This window comes from Salmo salar, chromosome ssa06 (genome assembly GCF_905237065.1).
Source record: "Salmo salar chromosome ssa06, Ssal_v3.1, whole genome shotgun sequence".
Classification (NCBI taxonomy): Eukaryota; Metazoa; Chordata; class Actinopteri; order Salmoniformes; family Salmonidae; genus Salmo; species Salmo salar.
The window spans coordinates 28,913,425-28,936,737 of record NC_059447.1 but is presented as its reverse complement, the minus strand read 5'-3'; the positions used below and the strand labels follow the sequence as shown (position 1 = coordinate 28,936,737).

The 23,313-nt window shown below is 46.1% G+C and overlaps 1 protein-coding gene across 3 annotated transcripts; it reads right to left on the bottom strand.

The window, feature by feature from the left end:
- Positions 1-4,710: 4,710 nt before the first annotated feature.
- setd1a (SET domain containing 1A, histone lysine methyltransferase) lies at positions 4,711-20,745 on the bottom strand. 3 transcript variants are annotated; one of them, XM_045720142.1, is made up of 21 exons: positions 20,625-20,745; positions 19,609-19,753; positions 19,402-19,500; positions 19,021-19,291; positions 18,697-18,821; positions 18,276-18,532; positions 16,364-18,095; positions 13,880-14,824; positions 12,806-12,979; positions 12,494-12,575; positions 12,223-12,383; positions 11,874-11,910; positions 11,536-11,737; positions 11,329-11,384; positions 9,911-11,223; positions 9,179-9,524; positions 8,591-8,772; positions 8,061-8,171; positions 7,565-7,684; positions 7,244-7,381; positions 4,711-7,049 (listed from the first exon to the last, which is right to left on the bottom strand). In XM_045720142.1, the coding sequence occupies exons 2-21, from the start codon at positions 19,744-19,746 to the stop codon at positions 6,876-6,878; spliced, it is 6,663 nt and encodes a 2,220-aa protein (XP_045576098.1). In that variant the 5' UTR covers positions 19,747-19,753; positions 20,625-20,745; the 3' UTR covers positions 4,711-6,875. The 3 variants fall into 3 exon arrangements, with proteins under 3 accessions (XP_045576098.1, XP_045576100.1, XP_045576099.1); XM_045720144.1 differs by having other exon boundaries at positions 9,179-9,521; XM_045720143.1 differs by lacking the exon at positions 20,625-20,745 and adding an exon at positions 19,964-20,604.
- Positions 20,746-23,313: the final 2,568 nt, after the last annotated feature.

Below are 23,313 nucleotides of genomic sequence, written 5' to 3'. Positions count from 1 at the left end.
GTCCCAGGTATTTATTATGCATTTTGGAGGGAAATTATATTATAGGCTCTCACAATTTATTTGTGGATGTCATCGAATAAATAATATACTTGGCAAATAAATCAATAAAAAATGTAAAGAAATTCTCCAGTCAAACTGTTTTTATTATGTAATCCCACTTTTTTTTACTGGATATGTGTGCAAGAAAAATTCAACATTCACATTTTGCTACTTTCTGTCAAGTCTACGCATAGAATTTGACGCATACGTTCGATAAATCGAACGTATGTACCACACAGAACTAACCCTAACCCAATGCTGCAAGGCAAACGCAGCGTTCCATTAGAAATTAATGTACTGCTGGTGTATCGAAACGCAATGACGCAGTCGGTGTGTTCGAAGCGTTAACATGAACGTGTCTTAACGTAAAACAATCTTATCTCTGTGTTCGTAAAATCAATCTTGTCAGATTGTCCGTTTGTCTCATAACCGCAGTCAATCACCTAAGCTAACTGGCAAAAATTGGCTAGCTACTTCCAGACAGAAATGAGAGAACCTCAGTCTGACCTTTTTACTCGCCCTAGCAGAGCTGCTTAGGCTATTTTCATGTTATCAAGAGCGTTGGTGACTAACTGTGCTGCTGGCAACAATTGAATTAAGTTTTTTTGCCGACGTTTTTTAAATTGTATTTGTTTTTTATTCAAAATACAGATCAACAATTTACATTCTTACATCATACAAAACAGAACGCAGGTATTAACGAGAAAATACAAAAACAAACAAAACATATACAAAAATAAACAATTCTAGTGCAATTGTAATCACTCTGAAAAAAATCTTAATGTAATTTAGGAAAATGTTATTCTTGTTATTATTCACTAGGGTTAATGTTTTAATAAAATTGTTAAATTCAATCAAAAAAAAGTAATTTTGGTATAGAATTTAGGAATTTTTGTTTGTGTATAAAATATTTGGCAACAAGAATAAACAAAATCACAATTTCAATGGTCTTGTTATCATTGCAATGGTAACATGTATCTTTCATGTCAAAAACATGGGTAGTGTTCATAATGGTAAATAAGTATTTTGCAAGGTTTTCCAAAAATTCTGACCCAAATTTACATTCAAAGAACAAGTGAGACAGATTCTAACCTTTTTCACAGAAAACGCAGATATCATCAATAGCCACAAATTTGGATATCATAGAATTACATGGATATATCTTATGTACAATTTTGAAGTGCACTTCCTTAACTTTGTTTGGTATACAATATTTGTAAGGCCTTAACCAAGCATTTTTTCCAGACAATGTCAGGAATAAGCATGTTCCAGAAAATGTTTCCTCTCAGTGTAAATTGGTTTTGTGAATGGAGAATTTGTCCACACATTCCAATCTGAGTTCTGGATAAACTTTGATCATTACCAAAGCTAAGATGAGTTTTCATTAGTGTAGTTAGACCACTGGGAACAGCTTTGATCACAGAAATAAACTCTCTGAAAGGTATTGGAAACTCTTTCAATGTTATAAATTGTTCATATGTGAGAATATTGCCCTTGTGGTCAAAAACATCAAGAAAAAAGTCAATATTCCTCTCATGCCAGCTGGGGTAAAACAATGACTTATTCCTTACAGTTATGTCTGAATTATTCAACAAAAAAGCTTTATGTAGGGAAAAATTGTGCAGGAAACATATTTTCCAGGCCATTAAAGCTTGTTGGTGAAACCTAGCCAATTTAGCAGGTAATTTTACAGGAATATAATTACATTTCAGTAAAAATTGAAGACCTCCCAACTTATTAAACACATTATTTGCAATTTAATACCATAATGATCAAACATCTTTTCAACCAGTTGATCTTGAAAGTGTTTATGTCAACCAAGTCCAACACTTCCAGACCTCCTTAAGCTCTTTTATTAGGACTGACTTTTTTTAGTTTGTGAGACTTATTTTTCCAGATGAAGTCAAGAAAGGTCTTATTGATCTCTTTACAAGTAGCAGGATTTACACAAAGATAATGAGGAGTACACAAAACGAGACAGTCCCTCTGCCTTGGACAGAAGTACTCTCTCTTTGTAGTCAATTATTAAATATATTTTTGGCTTTCTTAATTAGTCAGAAATTCAAATGTCTGACTAAGTGTTTTTTTGACAGATGTATTCCTAAATACACTGCTCAAAAAATAAAGGGAACACTTGAACAACACAATGTAACTCCAAGTCAATCACACTTCTGTGAAATCAAACTGTCCACTTAGGAAGCAACACTGATTGACAATAAATTTCACATGCTGTTGTGCAAATGGAATAGACAACAGGTGGAAATTATAGGCAATTAGCAAGACACCCCCAATAAAGGAGTGGTTCTGCAGGTGGGGACCACAGACCACTTCTCAGTACCTATGCTTCCTGGCTGATGTTTTGGTCACTTTTGAATGCTGGCGGTGCTTTCACTCTAGTGGTAGCATGAGACGGAGTCTACAACCCACACAAGTGGCTCAGGTAGTGCAGCTCATCCAGGATGGCACATCAATGCGAGCTGTGGCAAGAAGGTTTGCTGTGTCTGTCAGCCTAGTGTCCAGAGCATGGAGGCGCTACCAGGAGACAGGCCAGTACATCAGGAGATGTGGAGGAGGCCGTAGGAGGGCAACAACCCAGCAGCAGGACCGCTACCTCCGCCTTTGTGCAAGGAGGAGCAGGAGAAGCACTGCCAGAGCCCTGCAAAATGACCTCCAGCAGGCCACAAATGTGCATGTGTCTGCTCAAACGGTCAGAAACAGACTCCATGAGGGTGGTATGAGGGCCCGACGTCCACAGGTGGGGGTTGTGCTTACAGCCCAACACCGTGCAGGACGTTTGGCATTTGCCAGAGAACACCAAGATTGGCAAATTCGCCACTGGCGCCCTGTGCCCTTCACAGATGAAAGCAGGTTCACACTGAGCACGTGACAGACGTGACAGAGTCTGGAGACGCCCGTGGAGAACGTTCTGCTGCCTGCAACATCCTCCAGCATGACCGGTTTGGCGGTGGGTCAGTCATGGTGTGGGGTGGCATTTCTTTGGGGGGCCGCACAGCCCTCCATGTGCTCGCCAGAGGTAGCCTGACTGCCATTAGGTACCGAGATGAGATCCTCAGACCCCTTGTGAGACCATATGCTGGTGCGGTTGGCCCTGGGTTCCTCCTAATGCAAGACAATGCTAGACCTCATGTGGCTGGAGTGTGTCAGCAGTTCCTGCAAGAGGAAGGCATTGATGCTATGGACTGGCCCGCCCGTTCCCCAGACCTGAATCCAATTGAGCACATCTGGGACATCATGTCTCGCTCCATCCACCAACGCCACGTTGCACCACAGACTGTCCAGGAGTTGGCGGATGCTTTAGTCCAGATCTGGGAGAAGATCCCTCAGGAGACCAGCCGCCACCTCATCAGGAGCATGCCCAGGCGTTGTAGGGAGGTCATACAGGCACGTGGAGGCCACACACACTACTGAGCCTCATTTTGACTTGTTTTAAGGACATTACATCAAAGTTGGATCAGCCTGTAGTGTGGTTTTCCACTTTAATTTTGAGTGTGACTCCAAATCCAGACCTCCATGGGTTGATAAATTGGATTTCCATTGATTATTTTTGTGTGATTTTGTTGTCAGCACATTCAACTATGTAAAGAAAAAAGTAATTAATAAGATTATTTCTGTCATTTAGATCTAGGATGTGTTGTTTAAGTGTTCCCTTTATTTTTTTGAGCAGTATATTTAACACAGTCCTTTACAGGAATATTTTCTATTTCTTTATCAGAGTCAAATAAACATAAGATTTCACATTAAGAAACATTCAGTTTTAATCCAGATGCAATAGAGAATGTAGTGATAGCATTAAGGGCATGGGCAACCTGGTCTGTGTCTCTTAAGAAAAGAGTAGTATCATCAGCCAGTTGGGAAATGTTGATTTCTTTGTTAGAAATGGTTAAGCCATACACATTTTTAGTTGGCAAGTGTTCATCAGTTGTAGTTCGAACAGTACATTTATTCGTGGTAGTACATTAACTGTATTCTTGGCAGTACTCACAGTTCCAGTTTGGTTAATGTCAACAGAGTTACCCAGTAATCATTCTTCATTCGATAAACACGTGTGGGCCCTTGAACCCAGGCTTCTTTCCCTCTTGTCGAGCCTTCTGTATTAGAGGCCACAGTTTCTCCCTGGCATCCTGGTCCTGTGGGTTCAGAGCTTCTTTGATGCGGAGCTTCTTCTCGTCCAGAAACTTGTTCCGCTTGGCCATTCTCCAGATGATGTCCCTGTAATGGCGCATAGCTAAGCACAAGATATTACGAGGGGTCCATCAGATCTTTGTTTCCCAAGTCGATGTACCACATCAATCACGTCTCTTTGATGCACGGAGACACCTTTCCCAGGATATTAATGACTGTTTCCCTAATATCCTCTCCCTCTACCTCTTTTACACCTTGGATTTTCAGATTCCACCTGCGAGAGTACATTCTCACACAGCTCATTATTTGGGATTGCATTTTCTTGAACTCATTCTCTAGGAACGTTAACTTTTTTGCCTACGTTTACTGACACATTCAACCGTTGTTGCGCTTTCGTAAATTCTGCACTCTGGCACACTTGGACGAGTGCTCTGAAATCGCATTAGATAGCTAGAGAATATAACACCAAAACAACCCAGGGGCTAGGGGAAAATCCAGACACAACCAAGGCTTTGAAAAAAACAAAGCTTTCACTTTTTTAAAAAATATTTTAATGCACCATTAATAAAAGAGTCCAACGCATTAATACAAGAGAAATATTGCAAATAATATTAAAATCAAATGAAAAGGAAAAACAAGAACAATGGAAGGTATGTACAGTTTTCCTCATGGGAAGTAGGAAAGGAACAACGTATTTACAGACTGGAACCAGTGTGTTTCTACGAGAAACAAACACCTCTACAATATGTACATTTGTCAGAACTTCTTTTCCATCTTTTTATTTTAAAGTTAGAGGGTTGGTTTGTACTGAAAAGCGCCTGTTGCAACAAGAAATATAGATCACTTTTCTGCTGTGGAAGGAACAGAACACAGAGGGGCCTTGTGACATTTTAAACATCTAAATCAAAGATTACAACTTGGGACAGCGACTGCTTGAGTTGAGAGAGAATGGATAACAGTGAAAAATGACCCCTCGAGATCGACTTAACTAGAACCTAGATTTACCAGATCTGATCTACACACACAAGTTCACCCTTCAAAACCATTCAGAACACACACACACTCAATGACAAAGTCCAACATACACAGACCTCAACACTTGTATAGGGGTCAATGGGGCAGAGTTATGTTCGGGCTCCCGAGTGGCGCAGCCGTCTAAGGCACTGCATCTCAGTGCAAGAGGTGTCACTACAGTCCCTGGTTCGATTACAGGCCGTGATTGGGAGTCCCATAGGGTGGCGCACAATTGGCCCAGCATCATCCGGGTAGGCCATCGTTGTAAATAAGAATTTGTTCTTAACCGACTTGCCTAGTTAAATAAAGATTACATTTAAATTAAAAACATTTTTTGAACAGATTTGTCTGCAATGGTTTGCCAAATAAGGGAGATTTCATAGAAACAATTTTCCTGACAGTGTGCCTTGACCATGTCATACAAAAAGCGCAGACAACCTGACATTTGCAGGTTGTTCAATAGCACAAAACTACTAATTGACAGTGAGAGCACATTCACACGACAGGAATAAAAAAACTTACTCGCTCCCGTAAGAATACATTCTCTTAAAACACACACACACACACACACACACACACACACACACACACACACACACACACACACACACACACACACACACACACACACACACACGCGCGTCAGGTCCTTTCTCTGCTTCCTAACGTGAGGAGGGACAACATCACAATGGGGAAAGGGGAACGTAAAAGGAACAAACAAAGCATTCCAAATTGAGATAAACCTGCAGACTAAAACTCAGCAGCCATCTTAAGCTTTAAAGATAAACTGATGTGACGCCACACACTATTTGATCTACAAATGATTTGTTATGTAGCATGGTGAAAAACAAATATTTAAGTCTATGGTCTCTCATCCAAACAAACTGGTGAGGGGAGTCACACACCCACCTACAACTCACGCAACTAAATCAGAACAACAATAGTAATAAGAATATGCAATACTATAAAATGACAAAGCTCAAACAATCTTCATTTTTGGAAATCTTGCATAACTGAAGTCCCAATGGATTAGAGTGTGTAACTAAAACTGCGCTGCGAACGAGCGCCTTTAAAACCCTGAATATGTTTGTAAATCCTGTGCGTCTACGTGTGGATCGGTGTGTGTGGGCAGAGGGTTTGGGTTAGCGGGAGCTTCTGGACCACTCCCCATCTGTGCGGAGGCAGACAAGACACACAAAACCAGTTCTGATAGGTTACGGTTGCATTCTCTATTCCAAGGAAAGGCTGTTGGCAGGGGGGAAAAAAAATGTCCACCCTTGACCGAACGGGAACAAGTGGTCCTAAGTTATTAAATCCTGCTACAGCGGAGACTAATGCTGCATTTCAGGGGTTTGGGGTACAGGAGAGGGGGCCCGATAATGAATCACACCCCTGAGAAGGAGAGTCTCACAGCCCCTAAGATAATAAACCATAACCCCAGGTAAATTAAAGCGTGTGAACAGTGCAAACGTTGCATGTCTCTCTCTGTTTTCTGGATATGGTACAGACAACTGTTTGACAGTCTGGAGGAGCAGGTGGGCTTTGGGGTCAGGACGGGGGCTGTTGGTGGTGGGTGTGGCTTTGTTCTTGGTTATAGTCGGGGGTTGTGGAGGGGGGACAGGAGGGACTGAAACGGGGTACTGCCACACCTCAGTGTGACAGTGGTCATGCTGTGGTATCTAGTTGAGCGTCCCACGGCAGTTCTCTGTTCCACACAGACAGGGAATCTTATTTTCCTCTAGAGGGAACTTGTAGTCGTAGGTAATCTCTTCATTCATGCCAATGGCCTGCTTGGAGTAGATCACGATCTTCTTCTGGGATTCTATGGTGATCACCTTTGCATAGCAGTTAGGCTGGGGAAGGAAGAGGATGAGACTAGTTATGGGTAATTCAAAGAAAACAAAACGACTTAAGAGGGTCTTACCAGTCAATGTTACTGTGAACATTGTGTGTGTGTATCAGAGTGACTAAATATCTATGATGGAAATGTATGTATTTCTATTTAGTCTATTTATTGTTTTGCTTGTGCAGGTATAGGCTGACTCACAGTGCAGCAGTGGTTGATGAAGCGTGCCAGGTTGCCTAACTTGGTAGCATCAATGATGGTGTCGTGGTCCACTCTGAACAGGTAGCTGCTCCCAATGCCCTGCTGGGCATAACGCTTCTCTCTGTTGTCAGCCACCATCTGGCAAAGAAACGGGCACAAACAGTCAAACAACGATGCCAGCTGAACACCCAGGAAAGACAAACACTGATGTTTGCCATGTGTCTATTGCTAATGCTATGACACCACACTATGGATGAATGAAGTACAGACTACAATATGACCTACACACATACACTCCTCAAGCAGTACAATGACCAGTACCTGTCTGATATTCTGGCCCACATACTCAATGACCATCTCGTCAGCAGCAATGGGTTCCATGGTGAACAGGCCCCATTCATGGATCCTACTGCGGCCAAATCGAAGCTTCTTCTTACGGAACTGAGGACGGAAGCAAGAGTTAGTGCCATAGTGGTGCAATAATCATTTAGTTACTCTAGTCCAGGGTTTCACAAACTCAGTCCTGCCCCCCCCAGCACTACACAACTGATTAAAATAACCGACTCATCATCAAGCTTTGTCTAGACAACCGGATTGAATGCAATATCAGCCTTTCCTCTAGATTTCACCATAGTCCTGGATCAAAGTCTCATTATCAACACACTGGCATGGGTTTAAAAGGTCAAGGTCTTCATCACACAGTAACAGAAGTGAGTTCTCAGAATGAAACCCATGGGAAATGACATGGTGGTTGTAGAGCAACACAGCAGTTACATAATATCAGTGGTACACACAGTTCCAGGCTGCTGTTGTGTACCTTGAGCTGATTGAGTTTGAGCAGGTCAGAGTCCATGACTGCAGGGATGCCTATGGCACTGAGGAGGCGGCGCTGCTCCGACCGTCTCTCTGACAGCAGCCGGTTTGAGCCCTGAGGGGGAGGACAGAAGGAGAGTTACATTGGGTCAGTGACACACCATCACATGGCCTTGAGCTAAATATTACTGAGCCAGAGGCACTTTCCCCTAAATGCTCAATAAAATAGTTCATCTGGGGTTAAGTGAGTTCATTTTCATTGCCTCGAGCAGACGCAGCAAAGCTGTTGAATAGATCTGCACGACAAACTCCGCGGTACTTCCTGCAGCATTGTGAAGCGTATGCTAAAATAAGAAATACAGTACTTGTTCACCAACTTCCCTGTATTCAATGACCAAAGGTCATCAATCTTATTGGAACAAAACCTGTGACCACAGAGCCTATGACAGGCAACAACATGACACCATTGTATGAAAAACCAGAGACTATATATAGTATAAAAAGGAGAGCGATGGTAAAGAGAGGTGTGCATACCGAGGCGTCGTAGTCAGCAGCCTCCAGTAGGGCCTGCTCAGGAAGTTCCAGATCCAGGTAGACATCCTTCTCCTTCCTGCTGATGGCGTAGTAGCCCTCGCTCCTGGCACAGCCTGTCACGTGCTCCCGCAGCTGCCCGTCTGCACTCTTCTTCTTACGCCGCGGGTTGGGGATGTTGGTAAGTGCAGGCCACACGTTAAGGCTAACAACAGTTACTGTTGAACACACACCAGTCCATCTAAATACACATGCATCCTTATACACCATTTCATCTACTTCCACCACAGGAGGTTGGTGGCACCTTAATTGGGGAGGAAGGGCTTGTGGTAATGGCTGGAGCGGAATGGTATCAAATACATCAATCACATGGTTTCCAGGTGTTTGATACCATTCCATTTGCGCCGCTCAAGCCATTATTATCAGCCGTACTCCCCTCAGAAGCCTCCACTGACTTCCACATACCGGTACATTACTTAAAACACAGCTCAACTGTTCATAAGAGGCATCAACACATGGAAGATCCTAAACCACAAGCAGGGCTTCTAACCCTCGTTCCAAACCCCCTGCCCTGCCAGTAGTAAAGGATATCAGTGTGGTGGACCCAGTGTGTGTCGTTGAGCCAGTCGGTGCTGTGGTCGTCCTGCAGCAGCTTCTCGTAGGTCGTCTTCAGCAGCGTCATGTCCTCCATGTCTAGACCAGAGTTCCAGATGTCATACAGGATGGTCATCTGCTCAAACTCGCTGCGCTGGTCAAACGTGACGGGCTCCGGGGCAGGGATGGGCTTGGGCCAACGCTGCGACGACGTCAACCCGGCCTCCTGGAGGAAGAGGCGCTCGCTCTTCCTCACATCGTCCCACTCTTCCTCTTCCTCCGTGTTAGACAGCTCACCCGGCTCCAGCTGCTCCACGTCCACATCCTCCTCCAGGTCCACCTCCTGACAGGAACAGGAAGAGGGAGAGAGTGGAAGAGACAGGAACAAGGAGAGAGTGGGAGATGTCAACTCAGGAACTAAAATTAGCCTGTAACAGGTTCTTAAATACTGGTCAATACAGGCCATAGGATGGGACTTTCTACATTAGACTAATTTACTAGTAATTTGTTTGACATTATTAATATATATTTACATGACAACTTCAAGCTGTGAAACTTTGTGCAATTGAGGAAAGATGTTGCTTTGCATGTCATTTTAAGATGACAAAGTTACAGTAAATGTAAGCTGTGGTTGAGCAATAGCCCATCTTTACATGTTGTTGACACACCATGCTCAACACTTCTTAGTTGTGACTCTTGACTCAAGCACAAACCCACAAAACCTCCCACCTCTAGTTTCCTCTTCTGTTTCTTGGTCTGATGTTCCTTCTGCTTTTTCGTTTGCTGCAACTCCAGATTTTCCTTCTCCTTCCTCCTCCTCTTCTTGTTCTTGTCTTTCCCCATCTCCTCCAGTTCGCTGCCCCTCGACGCCATTCCCTTCCTCTTGGCTGATGGGGTGAGGGGTGTCAGCACAGAGGCCTTGGCCATGTCTCCATCCTCACACAGCAGCCCCATGCCAGACAGATACTCAGCCTGGTGTCTGTCCCTAGAGGGCAGGGGTTCCCCTATAACCTCCTCAGGTGCCTCCAGCACCCCAGAGATGGCGTGATGGTTGAAGTCTGCAGGGAGGAGCGCCCCAGGCTCCTGTTTGGAGACACTCCTCTTTTGGGCAGGGATGAGGTGGAAGGGGGCTTTGGAATAGTTGTGCTCCTGCAGGGCAGACAGGCCCTGTGGGTCCATAACCAGGGGGAGGGCTTTGGGAGAGAGGAGCATCTCCTCCTCCATCTTCTGCTCCTCTGCCTCGTCTGACGTCTCCGTCTCCTCTGAGTCTCCAGCGTCTGGGTCCAGCTTCAGGGCCACATCAGCCAGGACAGACAGATCAGCCGTGGGGGCCGAGCCCAGCTGTAGCAGGCTGGATGCTCCCAGCTGCTCACTGAGTCTCAGCCTCTGCAGTCCCTCCTCCTCCTCTCTGAGGGTGTGGAAGGAGGGGGGAGGGGTGGGGGTCGACAGGCTGACAGTCCTGGGGCGTCCCCTGCCCCGGCCCTTTGTGACAGGGGGCGGGGCCTCCTCGAAGGCCATCTTGACCATGGAGGCGTGGTCCAGGGGGAGGTTCTGCACGGTGCGACACACCCACACTGGAGCGGGAGATTTGGGGGAGGCCCCCCGTTTGTTGGGGGACTTGGTGGGGGTGATTGGGGGAGACACCAGAGGAACAGGGCTCTTTTTAGAGTCTTCGGGGCGTACAGGCGAGGGAACAGTGAGAACGGTGGAGGGAGAGAGGGCATTGCCTTCGCCTGGTTTGGAGGCAAAGGGGAGGAGTGAGAGAGTCTTGGAGGGGGTGGTTCCAGGTGCGGAGGCGATGAAAATGGAGTCTGGAAGGTGAGATTTCATGTGGGAGAAGAGAGGAGAGGCAGTGGAGGGAAGTGGGGACAAGGGGAGCGTTGGAAGGTGGGGTTTGTAGTTGCTCTCCCCGGTAGAGAATGAGACGGTCTTCCTTCGCTTCTTGAGAGGAGGCACAATGACAATTGGGGAGGAGGGGCGGGGGGCTGGAGGACGAGCGTTTGAGCTGAGTGTTGATGAATCCTTCTTGCTGGCAGCAATTTCTGAGAGATGGGCACATATTTGAATTATGAATCAGGTGAAAAACAACATTGGCACTTGCCATGGAAATGAACATCCGTAACAGAGAAACTAAATGTGTGACTAACCAGCTTTGATCTCGGCGCTGAGCGGTGCTTTTGGAACAGCAGCTGCAGACTTTTCTCTGGAGTGCACAACAAGTGGAATGGTCAGTATCAACCCAGACACACATTGAGCAAGTTTCAATAAAGACACTCCATAGGAAATATATAGAAAACATTTTGGACACTTATATACAGGTATATTCAAAAACAGGAACACTGTTCAAAACGTACCGGTCATCCCCCTTCTCTGTGTCCAGAGCTGTGCTGTCCATCGTAGACTCATCCATGGTGTCCAGTCCACTGCCGGCCTGCTCTCCTTCCTCCTCATCCTCGTCTTCAGAGGAAGAGGAGGATGATGATGATGTTGAGGAGGAAGAACTCTCTGTGGATGAGGAGAGGCTCTCATCGTCGCTGTCCACACTCAAGGCCTCATCTGAAGAAAGAAGTGAGATGAAGTGAGAGATGAAGTGAGAGATGATAAGATGGCATGATGGAAAAGGTAGATAAGAAAGCCTGTGAGGGGGGCACATTGGCTTCAATAAGGATAACATGAAGAATGCTAGATTTACCTTCAGACCCCTTGTCACTTCCCTCCTCCTCATCCTCCTACAGAGAGGAACAGAAGGACAGTTTGTGATAATATACAACAGTGTCTTAGGTTCAATCCAAGTCAATGAAGCCAAAGTACAGCAGAGTATGAAGAGGCATACAGTGAAATGCTGCCATCTAGGCAGCTCTATGGGGAAATACAACAACACTGCCAGTATGTACAGCTTGTGGAAATCATCAACTGATTAGAAGAATCAAGCATTATTGTTTCTGTAGCCATTTATTCCATTTTTGAGATAAGATAAACTTTATTATGTGGAGAAACATTACTTTCATGCTAAATTATCCCTTGCACATGCAGACACACACCTTATCTGAAGATGAACCGTCAGAAGTCTCTTCTCCTTCGCTGTCCAGGTCCCAAGGTTTACGACTTCTCATCTTCTTCTTCCTCCGCCTGCTGTCCCTCTCAGCCCTGTGGCCCTCCCCATCTGCCATTCTTCCCTCTAGACCCTTGTCATGGTACGAGTCTGGGGGGAGAAGGAGAGAGATGGTGAGCCAACATAGGAAACACAAAGACGGTCGGTGACAAACCCCCAAAGGGATTCCCAAAGGAGGGGGTCATTGATGAAAAGCTCACCTTCGTCGTCATCCTCTGGCGGTGTCTTGGGTCTCTTCATCTCTCCAACCTCCGCTAGCTCCAGAGGTTCTTTCCTCTTCACCTGGACACAATACACAGACTGTTAATATCATGCTAAGTTATGGTGGAAAAAATCTAAGTGAATGGATGGATACATTGGAGTAATGTCTATTCATGAACATGTATTAGTGTAATGTCTATACATGTACAGTACTAATCCGTCTCCATTTCCTATGCACAGTACAAAAATGTATGTACATGAGTAACTGACAATTCCCGAGTTCCAACTGCTGCCTCTGTGTACTTGTTTACCTTGAATGAGGGAAGTCGTAGCGCCCCTCTCAGTGAGAAGCCTTCCATTCCTCCACTCTTGGCCCAGTCCACCAGAGACATGAGGGGCTCCCGGGGCTTGCTGCTGGCCTTGTTCTCCTCCTTCTTGTCCTCGTCCCTCACTGCAGCCACACCCCGAACCATTGTCTGGAACGGCTGGGGAGGGAGGACAGATGTGGATTTACAAAAGCCAATGGGTATCACGGCAAATCAAATAATGGATTTCTAAAAACAATAACAGGAAAACCATGTACGACTTGAAAAACGGTAATCAGAAACCCATTTAAATTGACCAGATGGGTATACTACGATGCAAGCTAGATCTACCCAGGGTTTTCTGAAGCTAGCCAGCTTCAGTTAGCTTCACATTGCAGCTCAGACTTCATCCGTAATTCAACGGTGGATATTGCTTGTCCGCCAGCCGCTAACTCTAGCAGGCTTGTAACTGCGTGTGCATGTCGAATGACAAACTCATCGAGACAATACTGAAACATAAATCCATGGGCGAGTAAGTGACACATTTTCATTTGTCCCAAAATCAAATTGCAAGAAAGGTTATCTTGCAAATTCAGCAGGCTATGGTGTTAATGCCATCTTTGGTGTGCTTATCAATGCACAAACCCCTTTTCCCACTCCTATAGAGAAAGGTTTTATTGTGTGTCAAGTTTCAAATGCATTCTGTCATTACTAATTGTAATGCGATAGGTATTTTAACATTTATGTTTAACATACAAAAAAACATTTGATTAATAAAATGAGGGGGATGATGAAGGGAGGGAATCTTGACGAGAGGGAGGGAATCTGATTTATTTGGTCCTCAACTCATGGCAGACACTTCATTCAGAATAAATGGAGTTAGCCTGCAGGTTAGTTCTGAAGGATTCGTTGCCATAGAAATGTACCTGGCTGAAGGGTGAGTCACTTTCATGGTCACTTTCGGTTATCCCGAGTTGAACTCAAGGGTTGACCAAAGTTACCTCACTAACTCCTCAAACCAGGTATGTAGTGTGGGGTGTTTTTTCTGTGCTTTCTGAACATGTTGTTCCACTCTCTTACCTTGGCTTTGGTCTCCTTGCGCTCCCACCACTCGTCAAAGGTTCCAAAGGCGATGTTCTCCACCATCTTGCGGTTGAGGTCCCTCTGCATGATGCTCTTCATCTCCTGGATGAGGGTGGCGAGCACCAGCTGCACTGTGGCCTCGTGGGGGTTCTCTGTTAGCAGGGGCATTTGGGGGTCCCCCTCCGCCCCGTACTGGGCCTCTCCCCCCACAGGAGGCATAGTCCCATAGGGTGGAGGGGTGTGGTACGCGTAGTGTTCAGGTAAGACATGCGGGGCCCAGCCCGTGTGTGGAGGGGGGATGGCGTGGTGGTGGGGCATCTGAGAGGGTCCAGGGTAGGCATAGGGCATGTGGGGGGGCATGTAGTGCTGGTCCTGGTCATAGCCACCCCCTTCTTGGTCCATGTAGGGGTGGTGGGGGTGTGGGGGAGGGGGCATGGAGTGGTAGTAGTCTGAAGGGGGGGCGTCGCCAGGGGCAGCTGTGCCATTAGAGGAGGACATCCTCAGCTGGTGCAGCCGACTCAGCATCTGGGTCTGCATCTGGAAGGACATGGGGGCTCCGCCACTGTACTGGTTCATCAGCTCCATACTGCTGGCATAGTCATACATGTGTGGGGGCATGGGAGGAGGGTACTCAGGGTGCAGCTCCATGTGGCCCAGCGGTGGGGGGATGCAGGGGGGTGGAGGGGGCTGCAGGGAAAAGCCTGGGGGAGGGAGGTGAGGGGGGTAAGAGGGGATGGGTGGAGCAGGCATGGACGTGCCAAAGTGCTGTGTGGGGTCAGAGGGGGAGGCAGAGGGGTCTGTCTGGGAGGGCAGGGGGGCCTGGGATGAAGATGGAGAAGAGACGGAGGAAGGAGTGGCGTGGTGGGTGGTCACTGCTGTAATGGTGTGCTCTTCATCCTCGTCGGAGATCTCCATGTCTTCCCCAGAGGAATGAGGGGATGACTGCAGGAAGGAAAGAGGAGAGAATTCACCATTTTCCCACACTTTTGCATCAACTGACAATCCCTGCTAACAATACACCAACGTTTCCATACAATCTGATTACTACAATATTTCTATTAACCTGTTGTGGTATAGGGGGCAGTATTTTCACGGCCGGATAAAAAACGTACCGATTTAATCTGGTTACCACTCCTGCCCAGAAACGAGAATATGCATATAATTAGTAGATTTGGATAGAAAACACAAAAGTTTCTAAAACTGTTTGAATGGTGTCTGTGAGTATAACAGAACTCATATGGCAGGCCAAAACCGGAGAAGATTCCATACAGGAAGTGCCCTGTCTGACAATTTGTTGTCCTTCTGTTGCATCTCTATCGAAAATACAGCATCTGTGCTGTAACGTGACACTTTCTAAGGCTTCCATTGGCTCTCTAAAGCCGCCAGAAAGTGGAATGGGGTGTCTGCTGTCTCTGGGCAAAGTATAGGAGTAGAGTTTGTAAATGGTCAGCCTGGGGACAGTGAGACTGAGATGCGCGTTCACAAGACTTCTCCATGTTTTTCTTTCTCTCTCTGAATGAATACAACGTTGCCCGGTTGGAATATTATCGCTATTTTACGAGAAAAGTAGCATATGATTTTAAACCGCGTTTGACATGCTTCTAAGTACGGTAATGGAATATTTAGATTTTTTTGTCACGAAATGCACTCGCGCGTTACCCTTCGGATAGTGACCTGAACGCACGAACAAAACGGCAGTATTTGGATATATCTATGGATTATTTGGAACCAAAACAACATTTGTTGTTGAAGTAGAAGTCCTGGGAGTGCATTCTGACGAAGAACAGCAAAGGTAATCCAATTTTTCTATTAGTAAATCTGAGTTTAGGTTGTCCCAAACTTGGTGGGTGTCAAATTAGCTAGCCGTGATGGCCGAGCTATGTACTCAGAATATTGCAAAATGTGCTTTCGCCGAAAAGCTATTTTAAAAATCGGACATAGCGATTGCATAAAGGAGTTCTGTATCTATAATTCTTAAAGTAATTGTTATGTATTTCACTGGAAGTTTTCGGTGGGTATGCTAGTTCTGAACATCACATGCTAATGTAAAAAGCTGGTTTTTGATATAAATATGAACTTGATTGAACAAAACATGCATGTATTGTATAACATAATGTCCTAGGAGTGTCATCTGATGAAGATCATCAAAGGTTAGCGCTGCATTTAGCTGTGGTTTGGGTTTATGTGACGTATATGCTTGCTTGGAAAATGGCTGTGTGATTATTTGTGTCTATGTACTCTCCTAACATAATCTAATGTTTTGCTTTCGCTGTAAAGCCTTTTTGAAATCGGACAACGTGGTTCGATTCAGGAGAAGTGCATCTATAAAATGGTGTAAAATAGTCCTATGTTTGAGAACTTTGAATTATGACATTTTGTGGTTTTAAATTTGGCGCTCTGATTTGTCACTGGCTGTTGAATAGTGTGGGACGATTTCGTCCCACCTCCCCTAGAGAGGTTAACAGAGTAAGATGTTCTTACCTGACTCTTTCCGTTGTAGGGGGGTGTCTGTGCCCCTTGTCTGGTCCTTGGATCAATAGGCTCAGGTTGGGCTGTCTCCTCCTGCAGAGGTCCTGTTCCATGGAGACTAGTATGGTCATCTGTGGTGGGGATGCGGGGAGAGAAGGTGGAGGAGGAGGAGGGGGTAGCTTGTGCTACTACAGTGGGACTCTTCCTCCCCTCTCCCCCCGTTCTCTGCTTCCTCCCTCTACGGCCGTCTCTGTCCCTCTCTCCTTTCCTCCTCTGCTGGCCTCCACCATCTCCTCCTTGTCTCCTCCGCCTGTCTTTCTCCCCATCCTGCTCCCTCTGCTTATTGCTCCTGCCCTCACCTGCTGCTCCTCCCTTCCCTGCTCCTCCCTCTCCTGCTGCTGCCACCTTCTCTCTCTGCCTTTCTTCCTTCCTGTCCTCTTCCTCATCTTCATCGGAGGGCAGGAAGGAGAACTTAGCTTTCTGCTCTTTCAGGAGCATCTCAATACGAGAGTCTAAGCTGCTGCTGTGGTAGACAAATGGCAGGCTCTCATTGGTGGAATCTGGCTCCGGGGAGGAGGAGTCTCGCTGGGGGGGTGGGGAGAGGGAAGTGGAGGAGGGGAGATGGTGTGGGAGGGAGGTGGAGGAGGGTGAAGTGGAGGAGGAAGCGATGGAGGAGTGGGGTGGAGAAGAGGGAGGGGTGGAGGGATGCTGAGGAGGGGGAGGTGGGGTGGTGGGACGGCGTTTGGGCTTGGTCCACGTCTCCTCTCTGACTGGGCTCTCCTGGCCAAAGTCAAGGGCACTGAGCGTCTCTGCTACAGCCGCCGCTATCACAGAGGCAGGGGGGAGGGGAGGTGGTGGAGGGGGCGGCAGAGGGGTGTGGTGGGATCGGGGGTCCTTGTCCGACACAGACCCCCTCTCCCCAGAACCAGCACCACTAGGCTGGGCACGATATACTGAGGAGGGCTCTAGGCGGGAGGAGACAGAGGGGTTGTGGGGAGGGGGTTGGTCTTTGGAGGAGGAGTAGGAGGGGTAGGTAGATGGAGGCGGGGACAGGCTGTTGGAGGAGGAGCGGTGGGAGTTGGAGTTGAACCTGGGGTCGGAGCTGTTTGAGTAGTCGCTGTCTCTGTCCCTCTCCCTGCTGTCTCGGTCGTGGCTGCTCCGTCGCCGGCTGCTGCTGCTGCTACTACTACTGCTGCTGCTGTGATTGTGTGAGTGGTGGTTACGGTGTCTGCCGTGTTCTCTGGAGCCCAGGCTGTCCCGTCTGTAGCCTCTCTCCCTCTCTGAGTGATGCGAGTGGTGGGAATACTTGGAGGAAGAGTTGGCCTCCTGGTAAGATGACCTTCTAGAGCCAATCCCACCGGCACCGTACCGCCCTCCTGAGTCCCTGTCCCGCTCTCGGTCCCTCTCTCTGTCCCGGTCTGCCAGAGGGGGCTGCTCGTACTGGGGTGCAGGAGGTGGGGGAGGCATTGCAGGGTGGTGTGCCATGTGCTGTCCAGCCCCTCCAGCGTTTGGGTATGTGGGGTAGAGAGGGGGCTCGTTAGGACGGAAAGGGCCAGTAGGGGGGTATGTGGGGCGACACCTTTGGTAGGGGTCTTGAGGAGGTGCATGGGGGTCCTCCGAGTACCGGGGAGCTTTGTATGCCCCGACTGAGGAGGAGACGGTAGAGGAGGAGCAGGAGGAGGAGGGAAGCATGTCCTGGGGAGGGTAGCCACTGGTCAATGGGCCAGCACTGTATCCAACTTGTCTAAGAAACAAAAGGAGAAAGAGGGTTCATAGAGGGTTTATATATATAACACAAGTTACCACATTGAATATTACTATCCTAATAAAGAGAAATGTGTATACCTTTTTGGAATGACAAAAACATTTTTGGATAAATTAACAACTGAGCTATTATGCAGGGTGTTTGTTCCCCAATACTGACCTGGCAACAGCGTAGCCCGAGTCCTGTGAGACAGAGCGAGGGGTGTAGGGCGTTCCTCCTCCCTGCGAGGAAGCGGAGGAGCCTGGGGTGTAGGGCCCCCCCATGGAGGAGGGGGTCGTGTCTAGACGCTGCTCACTGAAGCCTGTGTCCACAGAGCAGGGGGTGGTGCTCCCAGGGGTGAGAGCCGGTACCCCTGCAGCCAAGCCCGCAGCCAGGCCAGCTATCTCAGAGGACAGTCTCCGCCTGACATCTGACGACTGCACACAGAGAGAGGAACAGGAAGATGGAAGAATTAGACAGAGAAAGTAAAAAACATTACACAGTAGAAAATTATGAAAGCCTCAAGAATGATAGACCATAAAGGTAAATCCTCCATGAAAATGTCAGTAGGATGGTTGTGATGAACCCCTGGTGAGTGTACCGTGTCTGGTTGTGTTGGCACTGGGGGCTGGAACCGCTCTGTCAGGGCCTTGCCTCCTGTGGGCACAGTCTGGGGCGTGTAGGAGCCACTCACTATCAGGTCATAATACTTCTGCCTCTGCTGGCCTGCAGATACACACAAACATACCCATATGACAAGGATGTAGCTAATATCTTCACAAAATTCTAATGTGACAACAATTATGTCTCCATAAAACACCTCTATACTTCAATAGTAATTGCAATAGAAGTTATTTTTATACAAAAATAGATTTTTATATCAAATCAAACCACATAGATATTAAGCCATGAATCCATGTCATACCTTTGATGTCCAGCTGAGCGTGAATGATGTTACCCATGACGGAGGTGTTGTGCAGGTGTTTGACAGTGTCCTTCGCCCCCCTGGTGCTGGTGAAGAGCACGCGGGCCAGGCCCAGGTGCTTACGGGTCTTGGGGTGAAACAATATCTCCATCTCCTCCACCTCTCCAAACTTTGCACACATCTCAGCCAGGAAGGGTTCCTTGATGTTGTCATTGAGGCGAGCGAAGGTCACCTCCTTGAGGGGAATGGGGCCCACGTAGAACTCATCCAGCTTTGGGAACAAAATAAGGTAAATTAGAGATAGCATGCTACAGTGCAGCTTTTAGAGAGTGAGGCTGGTGTGAGTGTATGATGAGTCAGCAAGTTAGTTAGGGTTCTAACTTTGAACTTGGGCACTGGCAGGGCCATCTCTGTGTGCCTGGACCAGATTCTACGAGGCCGAGGGTCCCGCAAATCTCCCACTGGGGGGAACCCCGAGTCCTGGAGAGATGACAAGTAAAAGTCAAAGGCTCATGTTACAATTCAGGACATGTACAACAACCCTACTCCAAAATAAATTTTAAAAAGTTACGTAAAAACAATACCAACCGGCACACTGAAATGCACCCCATCATATCGGTATATTTTGTTATTAACCCTCCGGATGGCTGGGTCTTGGACGAGCTTATAGCTCTTCCATTGCAAACTGAGAGCTCGTTGTGTATCCGGCTCACTGTCTGGATCCATGCTATAACTGGAAGAGTGAAGTGGGAGATGCAACTGAATTAAGTGTTTAGTCACTAACGTTACCATAATTTTGTATCCTCATAACAGGCACAAGTATACATGATGCTAACTACATACTCGTATTTGGTTAAATAAACCATGTTTTAGAAAACCTTCTTTGATAAAGAAGCTCACATCAATGTAGCCTCAAACGTCAGTTCTTGTCATGGTAACCTACCTCTGGCATACTGTAAACTCGCTCCAGCCTGGTGCTGCTGTCAAAACAATGACAACGTCACACGCTAGCTAGCTGTGTTTTGACAGGATTCCACTATATTCAACCCGCTAGTTAAGATTTAGATAACTAAGGTAGCTTATTGTAACGTTATATACTTCCGATCACCTTGACTAACTAGCTATATCTAAACTAGATTAGCATGTGTAGCTAGCGTTAGTTGCTACCATACTCAGTTTCATTTAACAAGTTAGCATGTTACCTAGCTAGCTATTCAAATCCCAACTAGCTAGTTAAGTTTCATACATTTGAAAGTGGTTATTCAAAATACTTTTTCTGTACAACGATCGACCTAAGTTAGCTTACTAAACGCAATTCACTCGCCTAACCGAACCTGCCTCTTTCAACCCGATTGCCCGCTTCATCCGAAACTACCAACCCGCCGCTCAAGTGAAGCTAGGCCTAGGACGAACGGGGAAAAACACTGAGTACCAAACTGAAAAGATAACTCCGTTTTTGCCAGTGGGCACAATAGCTCAGTTAAAACAATGTCGATACTTTCCCGGTGCTGTGTAGTTACCATACAAAGCGTAATATTTCACGAAATATTTGTTTATGTCCTAAAACAAAATAATGTTAAACGAGCGGCCATCGCGTAACAAACCTGAAAGCCTCGCCTGCACTCCATCAGTCTTTGCGAATACATTTCGTCATTCGAAGTCAGCACTTTCCTTACAATCCACCCAGATCCACGAAAATAGAGGGAACGTCAACTCAGTCAAAATACATACGTCACCGACTAAAAATATATTAAAAAATGTTCTGTTGAATGTGCCTACTACATACAGGTAGCTATAGGATTTAAAAAAAACTATTCGTATGTGCCTTCTCATGTCTATGACTACTTGTGGCGAATCTACGGATCAATGTATCAGATGTGGCCTTAGAGATACCCATTCCACATAGTATAACTTGCAGGACATTGACACAGAAAAGTGTATTATTTAATTATCCTCATACCTCCAGTTTTGAACTTCTTTACTTAGTTATATTATGCATACGGAGTACCAAACAAGTTTCAAAAGAACTACTGCACAAGGAAACGATCAAGTGACAACACTGCCATCATGTGGCCAAACATGGCACCGCAGGGAAACGAGACATGATCACATACGTCACACAAGTAACAAGGGTTATGTTCATAGCTGCAGCACCCCCTTAAACAAACACATTACTCCTGTGTGAGCGGACAAAAACAAAATATTCCTCAGCAAAGCACAACTAGCTAGTGTGTGACGTTGCCATTGTTTTGACAACAGCACCAGGCTGGGGGCAAGTTTGCAGTATGCCAGAGGTATACAACGGACGTTTGAAGCTACATTGATGTGATCCTTTTTATCAAAGTTTTGCGAAAACATGTTTGTTTATTAATCAAATACGAGTATATAGCTAGCATCATGTATACCTGTGCCTGCTATGACGATTTAAAAAAAGGTAACATTTCTGACAAACACTTAAGTTCCATCTCCTACTTCACTCTTCCAGTTATCGCTTGGATCCAGACAGTGAGCTGAATACACAACGAGCTTTCAGTTTGCAATGGAAGTGCTACAAGCTCATCCAAGACCAAGCCATCCGGACGGTTAACAAAATATACACGATACAGTGCATTTAGAAAGTATTCAGAACGCTTTACTTTTACCACATTTTGTTTCTCATAATACACACAATACTCCATAATGACAAAGCATTGAGTCTTTTTGGGTATGACACTACAAGTTTGGCACAGATGTTAGGGTTCAAGTGTTGGCTCTGGATGGCCCACTCAAGGACATTCAGACTTGTCCGGAAGCCACTCCTGCGTAGTCTTGGCTGTGTGCTTCGGGTCGTTGTCCTGTTGGAAGGTGAACCTTCGCCCCAGTCTGAGGTCCTGACCACTCTGGAGCAGGTTTTCATGAAGGATCTCTCTGTACTTTGCTCCGTTCATCTTTGCCTCATTCCTGACTAGTCTTCCAGTCCCTGATGCTGAAAAACATACCCACAACAGGATGCTGCCACCACCATGCTTCACCGTAGGGATGGTGCCAGGATTCCTTCAGACGCTTGGCATTCAGGGCAAAGAGTTCAATCTTGGTTTCATTAGACCAGAGAATCTTGTTTCATGGTCTGACAGTCTTTAGGTGTCTTTTGGCAAACTCCAAGTGGGCTGTCATGTGTCTTTTACTGAGCAGTGGCTTCTGTCTGGCCACTCTACCATAAAGGCCTGATTGGTAGAGTGCTGCAGAGATGGTTGTCCTTCTGGATTATTCCTCAATCTCCACATTGGAGCTTTGTCAGAGGGACCATCGGGGTCTTGGTCACCTCCCTGATCAAGGTCCTTCTCATGTGCATTTACCACAGGTGGACTCCAATCAAGTTGTAGAAACATCTCAAGGATGATCAGTGGAAACAGGATGCACCGGAGCTCAATTTCGAGTCTCATAGCAAAGGGTCTGAATACTTTTATTTTTTGTCCATTTGCAAACATTTCTATAAACCTGTTTTCGCTTTGTCATTCAGTGTGTAGATTGCTGAGGATTTTTATTTATTTAATGCATTTTAGAATAAGGCTGTAACGTAACAAAATGTGGAAAACGTCAAGGGGTCTGAATACTTTCCAAAAGGACTGTATGATGGGGTGCATTTCAGTTTGACGGTTGGTATTGTTTATACATTACTTTTATGTCAGAGTAGGGTTGTTGTACATGTCCTGTATTGTCACATGAGCCTTTGACTTTAGTCATTTCTCCAGATTCGCGGGACCCTCGACCTCATAGGATCTGGTCCAGGCACACAAAGATGGCTCTGCCATCTCTAATTTCTGTCTCTTGTTCACAAAGCTGGATGAGTTTAACATGGGCCCCATTCCCCTCAAGGATGTGACCTTCGCTCACCTCAATGACAACATCAAGGAACCCTTCCTGGCCAAGATGTAGTACAGTACATTTTCAGTTGGCATCAGATGCTGCCATTCAGCTCTCTGCATTGGTAACACATACTGTCCAATGCTGACCATCCTTGTGTCTGGGTGTGATAACTAGCTTTTCTGCTAAAAAAATAAACAAGAACAGGCAGGAAGACATGGGAAATAGTGTATGTATTACTGCAGATTTTATTTTCAGTGACCTTGAAGCATCCTTAATTAAATTGTCCTCAACATGACTTTTTGTTAAACTAGAGTACTAGGTCATAAAAATGACAATACTTACTCCCCAATAAGAATCAACATGCTGGCAGAAATGGTGATTTCCAAAAAAGGCTATTGTAGAATATAGGAGACAAGTGAGTTGACATTAAGCCCACCAGGACAGCTT

What these genes read in the sequence shown, in the direction of transcription:
- setd1a (XM_045720142.1), bottom strand. Translation starts at nt 19,746, where the DNA reads ATGGATCCAGACAGTGAGCCGGATACACAACGAGCTCTCAGTTTGCAA. An exon ending in TGCCAGTGCCCAAGTTCAAA is followed by an intron (nt 19,292 to 19,401) that starts GTTAGAACCCTA and finishes TTGTTCCCAAAG; the next exon opens with CTGGATGAGTTCTACGTGGG. An exon ending in ACAGAGAAGGGGGATGACCG is followed by an intron (nt 11,385 to 11,535) that starts GTACGTTTTGAA and finishes TGTGCACTCCAG; the next exon opens with AGAAAAGTCTGCAGCTGCTG.